The following is a 19,980-nucleotide window of genomic DNA, read 5'->3' on the forward strand; positions in this document are numbered from 1 at the left end:
AAGTGTTATTTTTAAATCTACAGGTGTCCAGATGAGGACTTTTCCTGGTATCAGAAATCTCTTCAAACTCAACTTCCATGGCAGCAGGGACAAAGACTGGCAAAGGTCAGAGGTGGCTCTTCACTGAATATTTTGCAACTTCAAAAAATTGATGTCCACTTATGTGTGATGGAAAGTGTTTTGAAATCACAAGACTTGCCCAATCCAATAACCAAGTGCACTTAGTAGTGGAAAGGGAAGGATAAAAGTATCACATTATGATCAAACGATTGCAAAAAATAAACCCTTATCATAAGGGTCTATCTCCCTCTTGGCCCACAGCAAGCAGAGGATTTTGCCGGCAGTGCAGGTCTTTCTTTGCCTCAGGTGCTTTGAGACCAACATTTCAGGGTGTTCCAAAGTCAGCTCCATCTGACATATTTTCCTAACCCCCAACGGATCCATTCCTGTTGTAAAATCCCGCTTCTGCTTCCCTCACCCTCACTGCAGGGCTGCACCACGCACACAAGGGCTTCACGCTCTGCCGTGTCGCGCAACAATCGCTGCCAAGAGAAGTGAATGCTGCCAAGCCTGCCTGGATTTGTGGCCCATCAGGTGTAACACCCTTCTGCAGTGCTCGCCTAAACTTGCCTGATGCAGCAGGAAAGCAACAAAGCCCTGGGAGCGCCCCCAGCTAATTCTGCACCGCGCTCTCAGAGAGGGAAGCGTTCCTGGCTGACCCCTGAAGGCAATCAGCTTATGCCCTGCAGCGTGCAGGTTGATATCCCGCCTAACTAAAGGGACTTAATGACTTTGCATAAGCTTTAAGTCTAGCGGTATAACCTGCATTCCCAGTAGTGGCTGCAGGAGCGTTTGATGGCACAGGCACTCGTGTTAGTGTGTCTAGCTGGCTCATGCAGCCCTCTGAAACACATTTTGTAGCTTCCCTGCGCTGTGGCATCCAAGGCTGACCCCATTTTCCACCTGGGAGCACGAGTACACTTCAACCACCAGTGTGCTTTAGAAACACCCAGCTGTTACCAGGCCACCTCTTACAGAGGAAAGATTAATTTGGAAACTTTGATTCCTTGGAAAACAGAAGCAGGTAACTCCTGAGCAAAAGACCGAGCTAGTTTCAGCAGTGCCTCTGAAGGATCTCGCTTTTTCCCTGGATCGCTGGTTTTGTATCAGGAGCTACCATCAGAAAGGATTACCACTAAATTATCAGCAAAATAAAGATTTTAAGTGTGAACTTCTCTGGGTTCACTGGGACTGGTTGATAAGGAACACACCATTTACTCTGATGCACACATTGCAATTCAGTGTGGAGGCAGGAGATGTTAGCAGAGAAGAGAAGAACTCAGAGGTTTTGGTGGAATCCTCTCAGAGAGTGGTTTCCCAGGCTAAAAACACAACATGTGTTGCATGTGTGCTCCAGATGATATAATATGCCCTGCTTTCATTATAGTGCAACTATGGCCTTGGCTGAGAAATACAATGTCATTGCTGGAAAAGCCACTTTCCCTTGAAGTTCAAAGACTGTCACTACCCAAGATGGTTGCAGGCAAAAATCTGGCCGATTGTAAGAGCATCAGAACTGTCGATTCCCTCCTCCTTTGGCGAGCAGCCCAGACAAAGGTTCCTACTGAGAGCTGTCAGCAGGATCAAGGGGTTCGCTACGAGAAGGCAGTAGCTGAGCCTGCCCTCGTGGCTCCTTCATGGCTTGTGTCACTTGTGGATGGAAGTTGATCAAATATCCATCTTCATTCTCCAGCTCAACCCCATCCCACCTCCCTCTTGGCTGCAAAGCTGTGACTGCACAGATGAACAAATGAAAGCATAATCTTTGTTTTTCTGACGCAGAGGCCACTTTGTGACAAGTTGCAGGAGAATTATCAGGACTTAATGCAGTTTAGTGAATAGGCCAATTCCTACCAATGCAGTTCAGTACTGCAGTTCCTGTAGTGCTTTGTTGCAGTGTGTGTGTATATATAGAGATAATTTTCATCTCTCTTGCTACTCTGTCATGCAAGCTTGAGTAAATACACTGTTTTCTCTGGAAGTCTCTTTTGCACACATGTAAATTCACAGTATAACCCTGGGCTGTCACCTTTTTGCTCTCTTTCTCCACCTGCCTTTGTGTTTTAGTGATTCATTTTTATTGTAATAAGAGGTAACATTGTACCAAGACACAATAAACAGTTCAATTGCAGAATGCCCTTGGCAGCTGTAAATAATTTCCCTTCAATTTGGGGTCAAATCTTCCTGGGTTTATTCAGAAAGAATTTCTAGAGATTAACTGGACATTTTTGTCTGAGAAAGAGCCACAGGATTCCATTCTGAGATAAAAAAAGCTCATGGTTCTGTCATTCCTGTTTGAAATCTATTACATTTCATTAGTCTCTCTTTCTCAAGGAGCTGAAATGGAAAAATTGAGTGTATTGTGTAACTGCAATGTTTAATATTAGTACAAAATCTATTTAGCAAAATTTTGAAGGTTCTTTGGAGGAATGAAGTTTTAGTGAAGTGCTAATCATTACAGTGACAAAAGACAATAAAGGCCAGGTGTAATCAGGATATTTTGAATTTCACATTTTTTTTTTTTTCTAGGAGCCCTATAGATATAGTTAGCTCCATAGCCACCAGTGCACTGGTATCCATATAAAATATCCCTCATAGCTTTTTTTTTTTTTTTTTTTTTTTTTTTTTTTTAATGAGTTTGAGGTAATAAAACTTAAAATTGCACTCTGCAAATTCTTCCAGCTCTGTCCCTCATCACTGCAAAACTGCTATGAACAGAATCCAGTGATTTTATTCCCTCTTGAGAGAGCACACAAAGTATCGGTGTCTAGCTGCAGCAAAGGGACCGTTTGGTGAAACCAGCCCCACAGCCTAATTTCTTCTCCCCCCCGCCCCCTTCTTTTGTTCAAATCCTGCTCCTCGTTGGGCTCAGAGTTGCACCTCGTCGGAAGGACAAGATCCTCCTCTGCTGGCCACGAGCAATACGGCACTGCAGGCAGGAGGCTCTGTCTGCACTGCCCCTGTCTGCACTGCCCTGCCGGTACTGCCCCTACCTGCCCTGCCCCTGCCTGCACTGCCCTGTCTGCACTGCCCTGCCTGTACTGCCCCTGTCTGCACTGCCCTGTCTGCACTGCCCCTACCTGCCCTGCCCCTGCCTGCACTGCCCCTGTCTGCACTGCCCTGCCTGCACTGTCCCTGCTTTCACTGCCCCTGCCTGCACTGTCCCTGCTTTCACTGCCCCTGTCTGCACTGCCCTGCCTGCACTGCCCCTGCTTTCACTGCCCTGCCTGCACTGCCCCTGCTTTCACTGCCCTGTCTGCACTGCCCCTGACTTCACTGCCCCTGCCAGAACTGCCCCTGCTTTCACTGCCCCTGCCAGCACTGTCCCTGCCTGTACTGCCCCTGCCAGAACTGCCCTGTCTGCACTGCCCCGTCTGCACTGCCCCATCTGCACTGCCCCTGCCTTCACTGCCCTGTCTGCACTGCCCCTGCCAGCACTGTCCCTACACTGCACTGCCCCTGCCAGCACTGCCCTGTCTTCCCTGCCCCTGCCTTCAATGCCCCTCCCTGCCCTCCCTCCTCAGCCCCGCCTGGACCCCCACCCTCTGCACCGCTCCTGACAGCCGCCTTCTGCATCCACGTCTAACATCCTGCATCTCGCATCCTGCATCCCACACCCTCTCCCGGAGGGGATGAAGGGGAGAGCTCCAGCACGCAGGAGGGAAGGAGTGAGCACTTCCTCCTCCTCTGCTGCACACGACCATGGCAAGCTTCACGCCATGAGTCAAAACCCCAAAATATGACCCTGCTGGCTAACAGGGGTGAAAACACTTGAAAACCAGTGTGGTCTGGTGAGTGGTCCAGGGGACCTCAGGACAGATGAGAAAACTCCGGGCTTAGAAGTCAGCTCTGCCAGAGGTGTTGTCCCCTGTGGCTCTGCTGCTGCAGCTTGTGACAAGCACACGAGGAGGGAGAGCTGCAGCACAAAAGGAGATACAGGAGCCTTACAGTAAAAATTCCATTTAACTCCTGGACTCTCTGTGTTGGGTGCTCCAGAAGCCTTTGTTCCCAGTAATATTTATACTGTGCCAGAAGACAGAGACTTTCATCCAAAAGCAGGAATCAAAATCTGGGACTCAGTCACCAGCCACCAAGCCACTGCCTGCTCTGAAGGATGATACTGTAAACTCGCACATTGTTGAGGACACCACTTCATTGCAAGATAAATTTTACTGCCATTTTACAATTATTTACTGCCTTTTTGTGGTTAGCTCTACCTGTGTTTGGACGGAGCAGCAGGTGGATAACCTGGGAAAGAAAGTAGTGTAGCTCAATGCTGAATCATCTTTCCTATTTCCTTGTGGTATGAGCATTGTGAGACTGTCATCTCCACCCTACAGCTGGGGAAACTGAGGCACAGAACAGCCTGGTGCACCTCACTCAGCCTGGACTGAAAACAGCATTCCCTGAGGTGCCAAGGGCTGCCTGAGTGCAGGGGCAAAATCACTATGTCAAACCTTTCAGACCTAAACCCTTTTCAACCCCACAAGGCAAACAGCACAACAGGGCAGCACAGAGAGCTGGAGAGCAAGATGAAATGTTTCTTGCATTGTCCTGCCCCCAACGCTACTTCCTTGTTCTTTGTTTCATCTGTTCCTCCAAAAGAAAGGAGTACACTTGCAGGTCTGTTGTTTATGGATGAACGCTACCACTAATTGTAGATGGAGCAATTAGACCTTTGCTTTATATAGCCTCAGTTGGGGTCTGGCAAAGGATCTGACAAATGCTGTACCTGCACTCAAGAAACATATACACCAAGGACAGAGCTTTTACAGCCTTCTCATTTACCATCATCTCCTCATTCACTCAGGAGGGGCAATTGTGTGAGGATGTGTGTCCTTCCAGCTGCAGAGGATTTAGTTCTGTATGTGTGTGGCTCACTCAAATGCACCTGGGAAGGGGCTCTGCTAAGTGGTTCAGGGGACATTGCTCTCATTAAAGTCAGTGAGGAAGGGGAGAACTGGAGTGTCTGTTCTCCCTGGCTCAAACACAAGAGGGACGCAAACATGCCCGAAGCAAAAGCTCGTTTATATATTCCAGATAATATTCAAAAACATGAATTCTGAGCTTTTTATTTTGTCCTGTTTCTTATTCATTGCTTCTGATTCATTTGTTCTTAGTCTCAACCAGTGTTATCTGAGTCTGTCTTTCTTCTATATATAATGTGTGACTAAACAGGGCATATTTACAGTTAACTGTAACAATGCATAGGTGCACAAAATAACTGCATGTGTGTGTATGCTGTCCTTACTACATGTGTTAAATTGTTTGGAAATGCATTTTATTCCCTAAAATTATGTGAGGGATGAAGAATAGCAGCTTCAAATCTCCTTTACACCTTCTGTTAGCATGTGTATCCTCACTGCAGGCAGGTAATCCTCTCCTCAGCTGGGATTTAGAGCAAGACGGAAAGCAAATGGAAATTGTCACACTGGGGATGCGTCCTGGTGTAGAGTCTGTGCCTTTCCTTTCAGACAAACCTCACTCACACTGTTCAAAGGCTAAGAGCTGTTTTCCGTCTTCTTCTGTTCCCTTTTGTTGCTTGCCCTTGATCATGAGCCAAACAGGAAAGGCTGGAGCCCCACGTTGGAGGTGGGACACATGGCATTTCCTCCTGGGGAGTGCCAGAAATATTCTCCTACATCCAAAGATAATGTCGACAGCCTTCCAGCGCAGGGGTCCAGGTCTCACTGGGTGCACCAGGTGTAAGGTCCTGGGCCGTGCTGCACTGCCCAACGCTCACTCTGCCGTGCCCAGGCACCTCCCAGCTTTGGCAGCCAGCAGGGCATGGCCTCAGCATGTTGGCATCTCAGAGAACTTGGAAAATATCCAGTGTGCCATCACCTCACAAGCAAAGAGATAACTCATTCAGGTCAGGTTTGCCCCAAATCAGACCAGCCCAGAGGCTTAGGTTATATGCTTGGAAAATCCAGACTGCTCCCATGGGTTGTTGACGGTTTGCTGCTCTTTTCAAAGAGCTCTTAAAATCTAGTTCACTTACCTCCGAAGTGGGGAACAGCCTTATCTGGATGTCCAGCACTAGAGGCAAACAGAATCTTTGTACTGTAAGCAAAGCTCTGTACTGGCTTCTGTTTTTTCCAGAAAATGACTCTCTGACCTTTATTATCTTATGCAGGCTTCCCATTTTTCCTTCTGGGCCAACTTGATGAAAGGTAGGTGGTTTCAGTTTCTTCATTTCAACTTCTGCCTGCTGCAAAACTGAAAGGCTGGCAACCTGGTTCATCTACAACCTTCACTAGTGCCCAGGGCTGAATTACATTAACTTCATGGAGAGCCTTGCTTAGCCTAAAATATGGCCTATGATCATGTAGAAAGTCTGTTTGACTCTGGACAAGTAATATGGTGAATGCTTTCAGACCTCCACCTGTCCTGTGTCAGTGCAGGAGGCAATGCTGCATCATGTCCCAGCCAGGAGAGTGTCCGACACACTGGAGCCAAAACCAATGTGCAGGTGATCACAGAGTTCTCCTGGACCACACCTGGAACTCTCAATTCTCTCCCAAACCACGACTTTCCTGCCACCCTCTGCCTTCATGTGCTTTGGGGGTCCCTGAGTGATGCAGTGGGCCATGGTCTGGAGGACAGGTCACGGTGCTGGGCTGTGAACCTCACAGAAGGATAAGCAAAGAACCTAGTCGGGGATGAAAACTGGAGATCAAATAAATGAAGGCTGACTTTGCCTTGCAGCATGTTACTAACTGTGGAACTTAGTTCTGCAAGGCTTTGTCCCAAGTGTTAGAAGATTCAAAAACAAGCCCATGCAAGTAAAAAAATCATTAAAGGCTGTGTTGCATTAAGATGTTGATAAGGAAAAAAGCTGTGATGAATATTGTGTGAGGATGTGCAGGATGTGTGAGGATTTGTATATCCTTTCAAAGCCTACATGGTCCATGTAGAAGATTACGGGTTTATTGATAAATTTAGTATTTTTGCAGGTAAGCCTTCTCCTTTCTTTTCTTCATTTCAATGGTTCTTAGACCTGAGTTTATAATGCATATCTAATGAAATATTACAATAATTTTGCTCATTTTCCTGCAAAAAAATAAGGTGGATTTTCGTATGCACTCCTTATTTGTCTGCATTCTTGTTCCTGCCAGTGGTATTTGGGCTTTCAGGTCAAACCAGAAATCTTGTCGCTCATACAGCATTGCCAAAATCAATGTTGGTGTTCTAACAACATCTAGAAAAAAAAATTCCAAATCATTTTTGTGTCTGAGCTCAGTATTTGGGTTCTGCAAATATTTGGCCACAGTCATGCAGTTGATTCAGGGTTTACATACCTGTTTACGACAGCCCTGTGCAAACTGGTTGATCTGCCTTTTGATGGTAGCTAATCCCTTTCACAATTTCTTAATTCACTCTGTGCTTTATGGTGTATGGCCCTTACATCACGCTGTTCCTACAATCTCCTACTCCCCATCCCCCTTAAAGTTTCCACTCCTTCAGCCATCACAATTCCCCTTCACCCCACATCCATCCCTCAGAGGAAAAAAGTGCTGCAAAACTGCTTTTAAATAACAGCCACAAAACTATTTGAAAGGCTTTCTGGCTTTTTTGTTAGCTGGTCTCCTTTCTGAAGCTGCAGATACCTCCAGCCACAGCCTGCTTGGAAGGGGGGAAATACTCTGGGGTCTCATCTCTCCAGAAGTAAATGGGGAATATCTCATTATTTAAAATGCAGTCAGGATTTCAGCCTCATAAAAATAACACTGCAATAATCTCAGAGCTGAGGACAAAAAGTGTTTGGGGGGGTGGTAGGAAAACTCACCGTGCTCAAATTAGGCCAGATTTCAGTCAGTCTCCAGAGGTTCAGAGAGCTTGAATAAATGCTGGGTACTTTCTGGCACTCTTGATGTGTGTTGGCAATAGGCTTTAACTCTGCACATCACTCATCTTGACAACTGCAGTCCAACAAAGTTACCTCGCAATTCAGGTCACCCGATGGCATCCTAATGCATCACTTTCCCACTTGGAACATTAGTCATCACTTGATCCAGGGAAGGTTTTGAAAACAGTGTGACTGTCGGCATTGGGGTATCTGTTCTTTCTGTAACAGAGAGCCCGTGTAAGCTAATGAACAAGGGGATATTGATCAGAAATCCATTGCTTGATTGACAGCTCTTGGCAATGTGAAAAACTGCAGATGAAAGCTTGTGCAGTTTAAAAGATCACCCAGACCTCAAAGCTGATTTGAAGCTTTAAAAGTCAATCTCTGTCTATCAATTATGGGGGGATTTTTTGTACTACACAGAGGAAAGTTATTCTTTGAAAATTTGCATGCAGGATGTCTAATTTAATTTCATGTAATAGTCACATTTCAGTGACAAATGTCAGATCACTGCTTTTTTTAAGCATGTTAAGGTTTTCCAGCACTTACAAAGAACGAGCACTCTGATTTAGTAATATGTTTAAATCAACCAGTGTATCAGACTTTGTGCTTTAATTATGTGCTCAGATAAAAAAAAGTGTTGTTTTTGCTTTACTAAACCTATGGCTTGTTATGAATAATTTAAAAAATTGGAACGGGAGCACTTCTTAAATAAGAGATGTGGAAGCCAAATAGTTATTTAGTGTCAACACAGTGATAAATAAGACATCTTTTAGTTTGATATCATATGCCCCACTGAGGGTTTTCTGGTCTTTGTTTTTCACTGCTTCATGCAGCTGGAGATGACATGGAATAGCTGGGAGATGGGAAACATCACTCATGTGACCCGTAGGAGATATGTCTCATTCTCAGTTTCATGAAGAGGGATAGCAATGGGGAAAGCAGGGACACTGGTCATTTCTCAGATCTGTTGCACTCTTACATCACCTTGGCTGGTCTCCCAGCCAGTACCCTCAGCTTCCTGACTCCCATATCCACGTGGGGGACAGGGTACCCGTTAGAGTTTGCTGATATCTTCTGAGCCCTTTTTACACGCACCCTTAACTCCATGCCTCGGCCATTAAATTTCTTGAAATGGTAATTGCCAGCCCATGAGGGGATTTCTCTGGGTTGCCTGCTTTACCTCAGCCCCGGCTGCCTGAAGTTGTCCTGTTTGAGGGGCTGCTGGGTGTCAAACTGGCCTCAGTGTGCTATAGCCCCTCCCAAAACTGCCCCATCAGTGCACATGGGGGACTGTGCCCCCAAACCTCTCTGAGCCACCAGAAAAACCTCTTGCAAAACATGTGTTACATCTTGGCCATGTCGTTTACAGAAGAGGTTGACTTAAAAATGGTTCATAACATGTCAAGTAATTACATAAGTGTTCTTAATAAATGATTAAGCTGTTGCTGAGAAATCATGCCAAACAAAAATCAGTTGACAGTAGCATCATTTCTTAATACTAAGCAGTTGGTTTAAAGACCAGGGTAGATGATTTTACAATGTCTTAGCTATTTGTGCTCATTCAGGGCACTTACTTTCCTCTGTTGACTCAGGAGAGTCCTCACCAGCCTCTGTAAAGCATGCTGGCATGTTTGCAATCTGTCTTTCACACCCAACACTCCCCTGTTCATCCTTTATATCTTTTAGCATGTGTATTTTACCATAAAAAGGGATACCCCATTCTTCAGACAGCATCTGTGGAATAAAAGCCAGCATGCCCCTCTAAGATTCTGAAAATAAACATGGGATACAAAATCCGACTACTTCAGACAGCTGCCTCAACCTCAAGTCGTTTGCAAAATCTCCTCTCCAACAAAGTGAACTTGGAGGCTGCATTTCAGGCAAAACTTCCTTTTTGTTTTTCTTCCTCAACTACAGCACATTAAATTTAATTTTGTTCAGTGTAGACAATGTCCTTATCTTTCAGCAAGATCCTTCTGTTCCTCAGCAAGGTGTACACTTCTGCAACACTTGCACATAGTCGAGACTCGGCTCCTGTGGAAATAATGAGCTGAGGAAAAGGAGTCTTGACTTGACATAGCAATAAATGAGGTGAAACTTTCCTCTATTTTTTTTTTTTTTTTTTGTGAGAAATGAGAGTTGGCATGTAGGAAAAAAAAAAAAGGAAGAAAAAAAAAGACGGTTCTATTTTAATATGAAATATAAAACACCCATTGTACAAATGTGGAATTTCTTTCTTTTTTTTCAGAAGCAAAGAAAGAATAAAGATAAAGGCTGCGAGTGAATGAATGAGGAGAGAAAACTAAGATAATGCAGTCGATAATCAGTTCAAGGCAGAGCATTATCCATGGGGCCATCGGCCCGGCCTTAGGGGAGAGCTTTTTAAAATGTCTCTGTACGTAGCTTAGCTTTGCTCATTACCATAGCTTGTCTTTGAAACACTGGAGTGGCTTCCACTGGCAAGAGCTGTACCTGTGCAAGGAGCCGCCAGTCCACTTTAATCAAACAACCCCCAGCAAGGCTGATGAGGCCACGGTCCCCACGGGCTCCCTGAGGACACTGGCTCCTGTAGGCCACGGGCTGGCAGAGGCAGGGACGGGCTCCTCGGCATGTCTGCAGTGCCTGGCCCTCGCTCCTCGAAGGTTGCTCTGTGGGTGAGAAGTCACAAAGCCGTGCCTCGGGCCCTCTGCTCCCCCTGACTGCTCCCTAGACGGGACTCTGTGTCCCACAGAGCTGGGGAGGGCCCTGCCTCACTCTGCAGCAGCAGTGGTGATGGTCAGCAAAGCAGCTGGACAAAGAAAATCCCTTCTTCTTACAGGAACATGAATCTCTTTTTGTGCTGGCACCAGCCTCAGCATCTGCCCTGGCTGTGGTGCCACAGGGGGGGCTCTTTGTGCCTTTGCCTGGAGAGCTCTGACCTGCATCCCCTCTGGGGCATCCTGGCTGTCACCACAGGGCAGGTTGGGCATCCAGAGCCCCTCAGGAGCATCCTCGAGGGCAGCACTGGGGCCAGCTGTGCTCAGGGTGGCCATGCTGAGCGCTAGGTGAGCTCTGCCTATGCCAAGGAAGAGCTGAACAAGAGCTGACCTCGAGATGGTCTCTCCACCCACTGACATCCCAAATGAGCTGAAAGGGAACAGTGCTGTCCATCTCAGGAATAACTTCTTTCACAGTTTGTCTCCTTCCAGTTTTAATTCCTCTGTTCTTCTCACCCCTCCCTGCAGAAGAGGCTGATGACTACGAGAACTACTATGACTATACAGAGCCGGAGCTGGACACCAACCTGGAGCAGGCACTCTGGGAAGGAATCAGCTGGTTCGAGGCAACTTTAGGTGACATCTGTTACCCTGGTTTTTCTGCGCCTTTTGGTTTTCTTAAATGGAGTCAGATCTTTTTAGTTATTGTACAATATTAAGAGCAGTTTTCTACCTTTCCCACACATGTAACATAAACAAATCCTTTGTTTTTCATTCTCTGTCCTTTGTTTGCATATTTCTAACCTAAAAACAATTGTAACTGACAATTAGTCTGGCCACTGAGGTTGAGGGGTGGAAACCCCAAAAAGCCAATCTTCTGCTAGACCCACAAATGTATAAAAAGTAAAAAATAAACAAAGAGGCTCTCTTCTCTCCGCTCTCTCAGCTGGGAGCTGGTTCGGAAGGACCTCTGCCTTGCGAAATCTCTTGTCTGCTTGTGACTGCTTTATGTGTCTCGGTGACAGACATCTTTGCCATGAAAAGTTCCTCTCAGGGGTGGGCAGGAAGGCAAGGAAAGAGTAAAATCCCTACCCTGTGCTTGAAGCATGAGCTTGGCGGGCCTGGCTGCCAGCCTGCTCTCGAAATGCCTGCATCAAAGGGATGAGTTAGGAGGATCGTTTGCAATGTTCTTCTTTGTATTTCCCTTGTAAGAATCCTGTGTTTTATCTCCAGGTTTCACAGGATGGATTCTGATCATGCAGAACATTTCTGATTGCTACTACAAAAAAGCACAGGCTTATTTGTCTATAGTCACTGTAAGATGTAATTGCTGTTTTCATGGGATATATGTTCTGTATTTATGCTAGGAACCAAATGTAGAGCAGTTCTCTTTTTTTTCTTCTTTTTTCTTTTTTCTTTTTCTTCTTTTATCATTTGCAGGTATTTCCTTTACATTTTTTCTTTTGCCAAACTTCAGGAGAACAGGAAAGGATCCTTGAGATTGCTCAGAGGACTCAAAAGGAGAGGCAGGGAGGTTGCCTTTAACATTCCCTGAGTTATCCCCCGGTACAAAGCAAGCAGAACTGACTTTTGGCTGTCTCCAATACCAATTGCTCCTGGCAGTCTGTACAGACAGCAGTGGAGATGTTGAGCACAGTGTAAGGAGCAGCACACGAGTGACTTTCAGCAGGTGCCAGCTCCCTTGAGGCTGCTCACGGGTATGGTAGGGTCTAATGGCAGTGGATGGCTTTTCCAGGGGAGATTTAATGCTGTGTTCCAAACAGGGCAATGCCAAATCCACATCACTCCAGACTCAGTGCATGAAGGCAGACAGCCAGATGCAATGCCACAGAGGCAAATCTATCTCTGATCAAAGGAAGGGACTTGCCCCGTTACAACTCTGTAATAGGGCAAGGGGAGTAGAGGATCTCTAGACCCAAAGGTATGAGCCAGTGCAGCTTGGAACAAACTCTGCAGCAACTCATACCACTCCTGTGGGTGCTGAGCTGATGCATAAACATAGCACTCATTGCACGAGATGCTGTGCCCAAGAAGACAAACTCCTGCAACCACAAAATGCAAGAAGAAAAAGCAGGTGATGAAGGTGGAGAAGTGGTGAAATATCTCCATCCTTACCTTTGCAGACTCATGCTCGTCCAATCCCTGCAAGAACGGTGGTACGTGTGAAGCCAAAGGAGATGACTTCAGCTGTCGCTGCCCTGAGCCATACAGTGGGACTACATGTGAAAAAGGTAATGGCTCTTTTGCTAACCCATGCTCCTTATTTTGGCAGTTAAATGCTACTGTTGTAACTTTATAAACCCACTGTTTGCTGAGCTGAGTTCTGACAGCACGCAGCAGTCACATCCAGAGTTCTTGGGACCTCACCCAGGCCAAAGTCTGTCTAAAGACCATCCAGTAAAATAAACTTCAGGAGTGCAGAGAATGCCCCTCTATGTCCTGCCAGATGGGCAGTGGGGAGCTGTTCATTGATACCACAGATTTTTGCCATAAATACTGTGAACAAGGACTGAGATCCCAAGTCCACATCTGCCAGATGAAAGCTTCCTTGGAGCCTCAAGGGAAGGCATCTTCCCATGATCCCTGTAAGGGCACAGCTCTTGTACACACACAAATGCTGATGATGTATTTTATGTGTGTTTTCCACAGTGGAGGACAGGTGTCTGGAGAAGAACTGCCACTTTGGCGACTGCCTGATTACATTAACCCCACCCTATTTTAAGTGCAGCTGCAAGCCTCCCTACAAGAGACCCTCCTGCCAGCGTGGTGAGCACTCAGCTGGGCACAAATTGTGGTGGGGTCAGCACCTTGGCCAGTCTGCAGCGGGAAATCACCCACTGCAGAGGGTGATCCTGCCCTAGACGTGCTGCAGCTCCCATCCGTGGACCTGGCCAGTGATGAGTTATGCTTGATTTGCAGGGTGGTGGTTCAGTCACTGATAAAACCCCCAGAGATATGCATTTTACAAGATTTCATGAGAACTCAAAGCCAACAAGGCTGAGTGGGAGGTTTCCCCAGTTTCCATTGGGCATGCGACTGGTGCTCAGCATGTGTTGTGTTCAGCACATTGACAAGGTTGTTCTGTGTTTTCCACATTGACAGCATCCAAACAGTGCAGTCCAAACCCCTGCAAAAATGGAGGCACCTGTATACGGAACAGATACAGATCAAAATTCACCTGCAGGTGCCCTGAACCTTTCAGAGGGAGATTCTGCGAGATCGGTAGGTCACAGCTCCTCAGGAGGAGGGGTGAACCTCCAAAGAGCCAGGGACTGGCTTCCTCCTGCAGCCAGACTATCTGACTCTATTCCTGTAGCATCCTGTGCTGAATTCCTGTCACCGTTTAAGAGTGACTACCCCAAGGCACCAAGTTCCTTGGAAAGAAGGTCAGAGGAAGAGGCTGACTTCTGCAGCCGCTGCTGGCAAAGGGGCGTGAAACAGTTCCCATCTTGGTGTTTTCTAAGTGTGCTTTGGCAGGGTCCCACTGGACCATACATTTCCCACCTTTGTCACAAAGGGAAGAAATGTCGGATTTTCCTTAAATACTCAAAATCTGATGTAGTGAAGATGCCTGCTCTGTTGCCTGTGACTCCCCAGGCAGAGGGGACTGCTTCTGATGGGTGACATTTAAAGTCAATCAAGCCAGAAAGTGGACGGAACATTATTCTAATTTCTGGCCTGTGTACAATAAGGAACATAATTACTCGGCCCAGTAGGTTCTTCTGATCCTCCATAAAATGAATGTAGGACAAAGAAGGGAAGGAATAGGAACCACTTTGGGCAAGAACAACACAAAAGTAATTTTCATATGAGCGTTGTCTTTCTACAGGACCAAATGATTGTTACGAAGAGGACTCCTCTACATATAGAGGAAGAGTGAACCAAGCAGAAAGTGGCAGGACCTGCCTGCACTGGAATTCCCACCATCTCTTGGATCAACCTTTTAATGCTTTTATGGAGGATGCTGACTCATATGGCATTGGTGAACACAACTTCTGCAGGTAATATGAAGAAGAAGATGTAGAGGTCTGTATCAAAGAGATCTCTGAGGGCAAACTCCTCACAACTTTGAGAAACTGATGCTGTTAAGACCTCACATCTTTCCAGACACTGCCTGCCTATAAAACACCAGAATGTTAGAGATGCCTTCTCTAACCGTGCTGATGTGAGGCTTCCAGAAGCTGCCTTCTTTGTTTTGAATCAGTCCCACATTTCTCTTATGGCTAAGATAGGTATGGGAATAGAAATATGGCAGTATTTTATGCCTTGCTCAGACGTCTTCTTTGTCAAGTCTTCTGAAACATTGTCTTTGGAAGTTCACCTCCTGTATGGGAGCTTCGGTCTTCTCCCTAAAAATCCTCAGCTCCTTCACTGTTTTCACGGAGATTTCCCCATTCCTGCTGGCTGATTCTCTTAAATGTTCCCCTCAGGAATCCTGATGAGGATGAAAAACCGTGGTGCTACGTCAGAAAAAATAAGGAAATTGAGTGGGAATATTGTGATGTTTCACCCTGCTCAGGTAAAGAATTAGAAGCAAGTGATTTGGCAGCATATAGGCAGTCTAGAGTAGTAGGTGACTCCCTGTTGCTTTACTCTTCCAGTCTGACATTTACTCTGAATTATACATCTGTTGTCTCTTCCAATGCAGCTGAAGAGACCCCAACAGAACCCCCTACAGACCCCCCTGAAACATTCCAAACATGTGGACAACCTGAAGTTCGGAGGACACTCAAGAAGATCTATGGTGGATCCAAGGCTACACCTGGAAAACATCCCTGGATGGCATCTCTGCAGAGAGAGACTCCAGAGGGGAATGAACATTTCTGTGGTGGAGTGCTAATTAAATCATGCTGGGTTCTTACTGCTGCACACTGCCTTGAGTAGGTGCATGTCCTAGGACTGGGTAGATAAATGTATAAAAATCAGGGTGGTTAGTAAAGGCAGCTTGGTGTCCAAATTATTTGCAATCAAAATGATTTCTGGGAGTCAAATTAAAAGGAAAACATATATGTGGAGAGAAAAAAAAATTAACACATACATAAAAATATTTATATGCTTGAAAATTGTGCTTGCTGAAATAACAAACTTAGGTCCCACTCGAATAAAAGGAGCTAAAGAAGTAATGTGAGAGGAAAAAAGGAGGGAAAAAGGAGGAAAGTAGTAAGATTCTGCCATGTGTAAAAGAAGAATTCTATGAAAAACTCAGGGGATATTGGCATGCCATAAGCAACATCACATATTACACTAGAATTAAGTTCTTCAAAACAGTTAAAATATGCACTTAGCTTTAATTTTTTTCTGTGTGAGCTAGCTTAGAATAGTATATTTCCTCCAACTTTGTATTGAATCAGTTGGAAACCACCACCCTAGGAAACAGGTGAATTACACACTGGAAATCATTTCAACACAGATGATTCTAAATATGCTCAGAAAATGGCAAGCATCTCTACTTGCATGGCTACATGAGCTGCCACTCGTCATCACTGCCACAGTAATAGACTGTGCACACTGTTACTCTGCCCTAAAATGCAAAGAAAATCATGTAAATGCAGATTTAAATCACTTTATTTCATTATTGCAACAAGTTAAGAGCACACGTATTTTTCAACAAAACTTCTTTTCTATCTGAGCCTTCCTAAAACAATTTTAGGAAATCTTCTGGCCAAGCCTTACGACAGGAAGAAATATCTTGACTTCTTGTTACTAAACGTGCAGGTTTTCATCACCACTGATAAAAAATGTCTGTATATAAATGCCTTTTTTTTTCCCCAGAAATCCAAAAACAAAGATTCAAGTAGCCCTTGGAAAACAAAACCTCAAGAAGAAAGAGAATCATGAACAAATATTTGATGCAGTGCAAATAATTTTACATGGGGAATACAGAGAGAAGGGTGGCGTCCTATACAATGATATTGGTAAATCCTTTATTTGATACTCATGAGACTCACCTCCAACCTTTGTTGTTTGAAGTGCCTCCTTCCCACTAAAGTCAATGTAAAATTCTCATTGAGACTATGCTCTGGAAATTATCAGGCTAAATTGTGATCCAGACCCATTTGAATCTTGGGGTGTAAATTGTGATGGGCAGACAGAAGTCGCTGCTCAGGAGGAGCCAAACAGTGGGAACAGATCCAGCATAGCGGGGAAAATGGAATGTTGAGTTTATGCAGCTTTTTGCATGGGGTTGCATCACACACTGCTAACAATGGTCAGGGATCAAAATTAGCTCCAAATAGTTTTTGTCATTGTTTATCTCCTCTCCAGCACTACTTAAACTGCAGCCTGTTGATGGTCACTGCGCCGTGGAAACAAAGTATGTGAAAACAGCATGTGTCCCTGACTTCTTCCTTCCTGATGGGACTTCCTGCTTCATTTCTGGATGGGGCCAGACAGAGACAGGTACCTGTGGCTAACTGAATTTTGGTGGGTACTCCAGTGGCAAGGTGGGCTGCTACTTTCAGTAGCAATTGCCAGACCCAAATGAGGACCTAGGCACGAATGAAACCAAAACATGGAATTCAAAAATAAGGTCAGCTAAAACATGTCATGCAAATTACTCATTAGCAGAAATCTCCAACTGCTAAATCAACCAAACCTGTCAGAGTTCTGATAAGATGCCTGATGCATATTTTTGCCTGCTATCTGACTCTCCATGTCATGGTTTCATCTGAAGTCAGATGCAGAAGCAAGGAAGTACCAAGAGAGGCTATTTTACAGCTTGTGTTTCAAGACAGGACCAAGAAAGACAGGAATTTTCACATGGTTTTCCAGCCCATTGGGTCAGATAAAGCTTTTCAGAAACAGCATCTGGACCTTCAGATGTACTGAAAAATAAAAAAAAAATCCCAAGCTTTTCAAGTTCAATCAGCTCTATCCAAAAACCTTTCTTGCTCATGGTAAATCCTAAGGGGAGAAATTATTATGCTTAAAAAAAGATAACGGCAATTTTCTGAAAAATGCATTTTCTCATGTTCTGATTGATGTGTTTCCTGTAAAATAGCAGAAGGAAAGCCTGTCACTGAGGCTGCAGTAGGTATCCTAGTGCTTTGTGACTGATACAGCCTGATACGATACACAGGACCGAATTCTCCCTTCTTATATAACTCCCATTGAAGTCCACAAGACAAGTGTGTTCATTTGATCAGAATGCACCAACAGAATCTAATGGACATTTTTTTTAAGCTTCCAAATAAAAAGTCTCACTTAAAAAGGCTAAGGGGGATTTTATGGGTTTTCCCCCCCCAACAAAGAATATCAAGTACCATGTACGTGTTCAAAATAGATGGCTGCTTCTTCAAACAGAACTATTATTAGCATTTCAGGAAATCACTGCAGAAATGGAATATTTCCTGAAACGCAAGCAGAACCAAACTTATAAACCACCTTTAATTATCTACAGATGTAGTACTTTGAAACTAAGGCTATTGCCTTTAGATGTCAAGTTATGTCTTTAGATTCACTGTAATTAATCATAGCCCTTAAATATTGTATGATTTTCAGTTTTCATCTGTTTCATTAGCTTGCATGTTAAAGAATCTAATAGTACCAATCCGAGAAGTGCTGAGCAGCTCAATCCCATGGGGACCTCTGGGGGCTGCAGACAACCAGAACCTTGGAAAAACAGGATTACACAGAGAGGGCTGATTGGAACCAAATTCTGAATATCTGACTTTACTTTTATTCAGGCAACAACTCTGTCTTGAGTGAAACTTCAGGCTCCAACTTATTGGAAACTCATCACTTCAGCCATATAGTTCCTTTCTTCCCAGGCTAGCACATGCATCCCCCCTGCTCTTTCCCCATCCCATCTGTTTGCCAAGCAAGCTTGTATTTTGAATAAAAGACAATATGTCACAGCAATGGGAAGAAAATGACTCAATTTTTTTGGTGCACATCCCATAGATGACCAATCCCATCAGCTGTTAGATGCCAATGTCAAGCTGATTTCACAGAGGAAATGCAATGAACCCAAACTACATGATAACACACTGGATGATAGCATGTTTTGTGCAGGAAATCTTCGGAAACCTGGAATCGATTCTTGTGAGGTCTGTTGCTTTTTCTATATTTGAACATTAATTTTTTGTGTAAAGAGTCAGTCGGTGCAGAGCTTTGGCAATGTGCTGCAAGTGTATCTGTTCTCACATCAGTGTATTTCAACAACCTTTCTGCAGTACACTGAGTTGTACATCCTTAGAGCTAACATTGACACTGTCACCTACAGGCAGATCTGTGGAATCAAGAGACCAGCCTGGAATGCTTGGCTTCTGAAGCAGTTTGTCATAATAACCTGAAAACTTGCTCTTTTTTTTTCCTCAGTTTCGTTATGGTCTCTACCTTGAGTGCCTATTCTAATCTGATTTTCAGTAGCAGAGCTAAGACTTGCAGGGAGTCAGCACTGATATTTCACAAATGTGAAACAAGTTCATACCTATACCATTGAAGGGTAGGAAACACTTTGAACAACACTTCCTAAGGTGCAAATTACTACTGAAAAGCATATTTTGCAAGAGAAATCAGAAATAAAACAAAAAAAATTATACCAATAAATCAGATTAAGTTTATTTTGAGGAGTGCGAGACAGCTTAAGTTTTCATTTACACCAGGGATCACATCTTTATATTTCTGAGTTCAGGCTCTGAATTCCTGGTACTTTCACACCTGGGAAATTTCATGAGACCTTGTCAGATTTATTTCACAGACTGGAAAAAATGAAAACTTACATCCAAAAAGCCTGGTATCATTTAACATGGTCACAGAACTGCAGGTCCAATTAGGGGCTAAGCAGCATCTGATGGTTCATCTGTTAGGAAAAAAAAATCATTACAACTTCAAAGTCTTGTGATGAGAGAGAAGCATTCTGATTTTGGTTACTATTTTGCTTCACGCTTTGAACATTTGTGCTTTCCTTCATCAGGGAGACTCTGGAGGCCCACTGACTTGTGTAGAAAACAGCTCCTACTACGTATATGGCCTTGTGAGCTGGGGTGATGGATGTGGGTTGAAAAACAAGCCAGGAGTTTATACCCAGGTGACAAAATTTGCCAGTTGGATTAAAGATGTAATTCAGTCTTCATCAAGGTCACATCATTAGGAGAGAGGTTTGGAATGACAAAAGGTAAGATTGAGAGTTTTACTATTTTTATTAATTCCCTAAATGCCTCATATTTGACCAAAAATATTACTGACATTTTGTCATGCCCTACATGGGGTGTCCTTCATCACCATCTTGAAAATAGCCTTAAGAGCATTAGCCAGAATGTCAGTGACAATTTTTCTGTTGTGGGCTTTGAAATAAGCCCACATTTTGTAGCTAAACAGATCAGAAAATAAAGCTTCTCCATTTCTTCC

General features: G+C 44.5%; 1 protein-coding gene across 1 annotated transcript in view; it reads left to right on the plus strand.

Annotated features, from left to right (window-relative positions):
* The window catches only part of HABP2 (hyaluronan binding protein 2), a 30,583-nt gene extending 10,860 nt beyond the window's left edge, over positions 1 to 19,723 (plus strand). The window contains exons 2-13 of the mRNA XM_040071423.1: positions 6,197 to 6,233; positions 11,137 to 11,280; positions 12,753 to 12,860; positions 13,279 to 13,395; positions 13,732 to 13,851; positions 14,459 to 14,630; positions 15,060 to 15,148; positions 15,278 to 15,509; positions 16,402 to 16,544; positions 16,894 to 17,028; positions 18,532 to 18,677; positions 19,547 to 19,723. Coding sequence (XP_039927357.1) covers positions 6,197 to 6,233; positions 11,137 to 11,280; positions 12,753 to 12,860; positions 13,279 to 13,395; positions 13,732 to 13,851; positions 14,459 to 14,630; positions 15,060 to 15,148; positions 15,278 to 15,509; positions 16,402 to 16,544; positions 16,894 to 17,028; positions 18,532 to 18,677; positions 19,547 to 19,723 — 1,620 coding nt within the window. The remainder of the gene's footprint in view (positions 1 to 6,196; positions 6,234 to 11,136; positions 11,281 to 12,752; positions 12,861 to 13,278; positions 13,396 to 13,731; positions 13,852 to 14,458; positions 14,631 to 15,059; positions 15,149 to 15,277; positions 15,510 to 16,401; positions 16,545 to 16,893; positions 17,029 to 18,531; positions 18,678 to 19,546) is intronic.
* The last annotated feature ends 257 nt before the right edge of the window (positions 19,724 to 19,980 follow it).

This window comes from Hirundo rustica, chromosome 8, assembly GCF_015227805.2.
Source record: "Hirundo rustica isolate bHirRus1 chromosome 8, bHirRus1.pri.v3, whole genome shotgun sequence".
Taxonomy (NCBI): Eukaryota; Metazoa; Chordata; class Aves; order Passeriformes; family Hirundinidae; genus Hirundo; species Hirundo rustica.